We start from the raw sequence: 2,481 nt of genomic DNA on the forward strand, positions 1-2,481 counted from the left end.
TAAAACTTCTAGATAATAATTCCATGGCAATGATGAAAAGGTAAGGAGACAAAGGGTCTCCTTGTCTTAAACCCCTAGAAGGATTAAACTGTTCACATGGGGAGCCATTTAGAAGAACACTAATACTAGTGGTGGACACACACTGAAAAATCAGGTTGCAAAAGGTTTTACTAAAACCAAATTTTTCAAGGACTTTAATAAGAAAGTCCCATTCAATCCTGTCAAATGCCTTTGACAGATCAAGTTTTAAATCCATAATGCCCGAAAATCCCTTCTTACGTTTCATGGTATGAATCATTTTATGAGAAATAATAATATTATCATGAATAGCCCTACCTGGAACAAAAGCAGCTTGAAAAGGAGAAATAAGTTTCTTCAACAGAGGCCTAATCCTGTTAGCTAGAATCTTAGACACAATTTTGTAAGAAACATTACAGAGACCTATTGGTCTAAAATCAGATGGCAATTTAGGATCCTCGGTCTTAGGAATGAGAGAAATGTAAGTTTTGTTCAAGCTTTTAGGAATAAAACCACATTCAAATTTTTTTTTAACCACATCAATGACATCTCTACCTACCAGATCCCATTGGGTTTGATAGAATCAAGCTTGAAACCCATCAGGACCTGGAGAGCTCCAAGCAGGCATACTCTTCACAACATTTTCAATTTCATTACCAGTAGGCATTGCAATCAAAAACTCATTATCTTCAAAGTAAGAATAGCAGGAATAATATCAAACGCATCATCAGGTAAGCATGGATTAGAGGTAGTACTAACATTTTTAAAATGTGCAGTGAGAATATTACTAATATCAGACCTGTCACTATACCAAGTACCAGCACAATCACAAATAATATTAATGTTATTGACATGCAGCCTTTTATTCACAAGAGAGTGAAAATATCTAGTATTGTTATCCAAGTCAGAAATATTCTTATCCCTAGATTTTAATTTGTAAAATTCAGTTTGGATACTGTACCAATTTTTCAAGTCATTAGTAAGAGCTTTCACTCTACTAATTTTTTCACTAGAACTAGAATCACTTTGAGTGTTCTCTAGCTGAATCTGAATACTTTTGATGTTCTGGTGGATATCACCAAACTCCATCTTATTCCATTGAGATAAGGTTAGCCTTGCACTTTGTTGTTTAAGCTTAAGTTGAAATGCAGGGCTACCATGCACATTCAAGTTCCAAGCAGAATCCATAGTAGCTCTAAAAGAGTCATGATTAATCCAAGTACTAAAAACCTTGAAAGGTCTCCAAAGATTTCTAGGAATAGGATCAGTAATCAAGGGAATAGGACAATGATCAGACCCAATAAAATTCAAGTGTAAAAGCTTAGCTTGAGAAAAATTTATGAACCAGTCATTATTACCTAGAGCCAAATCAATTCTGGCTCTCTTACTTCCTGTCCCAAAACTATTATTAGTCCAAGTATAGTTTTTTCCTTCAAAACCAACATCCATAATACCTGAATCCCTAACTTTATTATGAACCCAAGAATTAGTGCTATTATCATTCCCATCTAAATGAAAATTAAGATCATCTATTACTAACCAAGGCTGAAAAACATCTTGACTAAGATCACGCATAAAATTCCATTGCTCTTTCTTTGGGTCAGAATAGGTTAAACCATACATAAAAGATATCAATGCTTCAGGCTTACTAGAGTCTAGTCTAACAACAACATGAATGATGTTATAAACAGTCGAAACGATGTCACAACTAATTCCATCCTTCCACATTAATATGAGACCACCAGCATAGCCTACCCTATCTAGACAGTCATAATTATGAAGATGTAAAGATTGGGTAATAAAGATCATCCTATTTTTATCGATTTTAGTTTCACAAAGAAAAATAAAATCAGGGTTTTGAGTTTTAGCAAGATTTTGCAACTGCTGTTTTGTAAACTTATTAGTAATTCCTTGGACATTCCAAGAGAGAATTTTCATTTTAGCAATTTTAGAATAAAACACAATAAGTTTAATTGAAGTGACTGAAACAAATGCTGCTAGTACAAAAACTAGTGAACCTGAAGAAAATGCTGTGGGACCAAATAGCAAAAGAGAAACTAAAGTAAAAAGTAAAAAGTTGAGAAATACAATAAAGGGAGAACATGCCCCTGTGTAGCCAAATTATACCAACCAAACTGCGATAGTCCCCTAATCAGCACGACCACAAACCAAAGAAATATGTTTTGAGGTGAGAAGAAGGGATAATGACAACAATAAAAACTTGTAGGATTGTAATCAAAGAAAGAGATCAGCTTACCTTTGGGTTTATCGGGTCAGAGGAGCAGAGGTTTAGATGTGAGATATATGACTGTCATATATGTGATGAATTTATTTAATTAATTTTAATTTTGCAGATTCAAAACATAAACCAGAATGGATAAACTAATTATTATTGAATTCTAATGAAATACCAAACAAACGAAAAGAGAAAACAAACATTTGAAACCAGCTCCACAAAAATAT

At 33.6% G+C, this 2,481-nt stretch overlaps 1 protein-coding gene across 1 annotated transcript; it reads right to left on the reverse strand.

The window, feature by feature from the left end:
- Positions 1-690: 690 nt before the first annotated feature.
- On the reverse strand, positions 691-1,746 carry LOC113360170. The gene has a single exon (XM_026603708.1). It carries the CDS (start codon positions 1,744-1,746, stop codon positions 691-693), a length of 1,056 nt encoding a protein of 351 aa, XP_026459493.1.
- Positions 1,747-2,481: the final 735 nt, after the last annotated feature.

Source organism: Papaver somniferum, chromosome 3 (assembly GCF_003573695.1).
Source record: "Papaver somniferum cultivar HN1 chromosome 3, ASM357369v1, whole genome shotgun sequence".
NCBI lineage: Eukaryota > Viridiplantae > Streptophyta > Magnoliopsida > Ranunculales > Papaveraceae > Papaver > Papaver somniferum.

Excerpts from the sequence above, each read along its gene's own strand:
- LOC113360170 (XM_026603708.1), bottom strand. The coding sequence starts at position 1,746 with ATGTGGAAGGATGGAATTAGTTGTGACATCGTTTCGACTGTTTATAAC.